The sequence below is a fragment of the Daldinia vernicosa genome (genome assembly GCF_022497035.1).
Source record: "Daldinia vernicosa strain CBS 139.73 unplaced genomic scaffold F5Y00scaffold_22, whole genome shotgun sequence".
In the NCBI taxonomy this organism is placed as follows: domain Eukaryota; kingdom Fungi; phylum Ascomycota; class Sordariomycetes; order Xylariales; family Hypoxylaceae; genus Daldinia; species Daldinia vernicosa.
Window position 1 is genome coordinate 541,796 of NW_025953938.1, and position 2,311 is coordinate 544,106.

The 2,311-nt window shown below is 43.7% G+C and overlaps 1 protein-coding gene across 1 annotated transcript; it reads right to left on the bottom strand.

The window, feature by feature from the left end:
- Positions 1-314: 314 nt before the first annotated feature.
- On the bottom strand, positions 315-1,988 carry F5Y00DRAFT_253101 (uncharacterized protein; the record flags this gene model as incomplete). The annotated part of the gene is made up of 6 exons (XM_048010010.1): positions 315-789; positions 940-1,196; positions 1,304-1,644; positions 1,702-1,850; positions 1,886-1,932; positions 1,965-1,988. 6 exons carry the CDS (start codon positions 1,986-1,988, stop codon positions 315-317), a joined length of 1,293 nt encoding a protein of 430 aa, XP_047865108.1.
- Between the last annotated feature and the right edge of the window lie 323 nt (positions 1,989-2,311).

Genomic DNA, 2,311 nt, shown 5'->3' on the forward strand with positions numbered 1-2,311 from the left:
CGTGTTCAGGGTAAGAAAGTTACTTGGTCCTGATAATATAGGTAGGTACCTAAAGAATGATACCTAGTGTCTAGGTAATTTGTATTCTTGACCGGGATATTATTCAACGGTGAATATAGCTGAATCGTAATTATGAGTCTCTCTCTTAATGGCCTACCTATAGCTGAGCTTTTGGTGTTTATATGTTGTTCTTAAAATTTTTAGAAATTTCAGAAACTTCATATCCTCCTTCACTTCAACCCCGGAGTCTCACGATAAGCGGGCGGCAAACACCCTTCCAATACTAGCTTGATTTGCTGGGCCATTGGCCGCGACTACCAACGCTGTTGCTGGATGACACCCCCCATCACCCAGTAATTATCCATACGTAAATGGCGTTTCCACACACCGCGAATTTCTCCCTCGGCATCTACCCCCCATGTAGCATCTAACCGTGCTATGATGTCCTTAGGACCAAGAACATTAGTCTTGTTTATTGTATCAGGATCTATCTCACCAAGGACACCCAATGCCGTTGTGCGGACATCCTTGTCAGAAAACCCCGTACACCAAACGACTGCATCGGTATCAAGGGAATTGCCGTCAGAAAGCCGCAATCCAGTTTCTGTGTATGCTACGGGCTCGACAAGCCTATGTACGGAAACTTTGCCTTTAGCAATAAGATCGGTGCCGCCTACATCGACGTAATGTCCACCACCACGCTCAACTAAGATATTTTGGATATCCACTGATGGGTCCCTACTGTCAAGGACTGGGAAGCCCGCTTGTGCAAGAGATAGATAGCGATCCCTACGTAGGTAATCAACCAATTGACATTAGTATGAGGAGGCGACTACTAGGTGATAGAAAGGTACTGCTGAGATTTAATAGCTAGGAAGTTATTGTCACAGAATCACAGTGAAGCGAGTATTAGCAAACGGGGCCTAAAAGTGGACATACGGTTCTTGAGAGGCAAGGTGAGAGAATAGGCCATGTGAGAATTGTCCGTCAAGAGCTGGTGGCAAAGTGTACATAATCCGATCGGCTACTTCGACGGGCAAGTTATCATATGCTCCAAAGGCATGCGGATTCATTACATATTCGTATGGGTAGATATATGTCGGAGAGCGAGCTACTATCGTCGTATTTAGGCCCGCAGCATGGCAGTCTTGCATGATGTCGAATGCAGTATTAGCCGAGCCGACAATAACAACAGACTGTAAGGGAGATTAGCTGTTAAGCAAAGATATTGACTGAAATATGCAAAACTAAATATTATTTGCGTACGTATATGAGCGGTAAAGGTGTATGTATTTCTACTTACCTTGATTCCTTGTTCCGATAAAGACTGTGCGTTGCGAAAATGTACGGAGTGCAGGTTAAGGCCTCTGAACAAATTCTCGTTTTCTAGCGTTGGAAGGTTTGGCTTTTGAGACCCTATTCCGGTAGCCTGGACAAAATGCTTGCTTATTATGGTCTTTCCGGGCTTCCCATCTATAGTCTTAAGCTTAACGGTCCATTTCTTCTCCGAAGTATCGAAAGAACTTGAACCTATAGTTGTTGATAAAATAACATTGAGGCCAAGGTTCGCAGCATATTGACGCAAATGCTTCGCTACTTCGTCCTTGGTAAGCCGGTGCGGACTTCGTAAATCCTTTCCGTAAGCTTATAAATGACTATTAGTCAAGTTGTAGAGCAAAGTTATGTCATATAAAATCCTACATGCATATGGAATCTCACAACTAGAAGTTGGGACGTGAAACCTCAGACAGTCGTAGCGATTCATCCAGTTATCACCGAGTTGGCCATTGCGGTCAATAATCACACTATCAACACCGAGGGCTTTGAGTCGTGCTGAAGTCACAAGGCCACTATAACGTGTCAGAAATCAATTAAGAAGAAACACTAAGCATTGACTAATGAGCTCTCGGCACCGGCGATGAGAACATCAGTCTCGATGATATCCAAATCGTCCAGGTTCTTACTGGGAGATAATAGCCGCGTTTCATCTTCTGGATGTTGGATTATGTTCTCGATCCAAGTTGAGAGGGCCTACGTTATAAACATCTGTGACATGATGATTAAGCTGTTGGGCAGCGAGTACAAGAGTGGGCTACACCGAGTAATTAATAGGGGCACGGACGACCGATATAGCATAGTCTATTTTTTTGATGGAAACCGTGACTTCAAGTTAAGGCCACTGGGCTCTAATCTAACAGCTGGAGATGAGAAAGACGATGTCATGACTTGCGAAGAGTATATGTTTGATAGGATTAGGAATTCTTTTGGACAACATAACAAGCACGACATTAGATTGACTAAAGATGTTTAG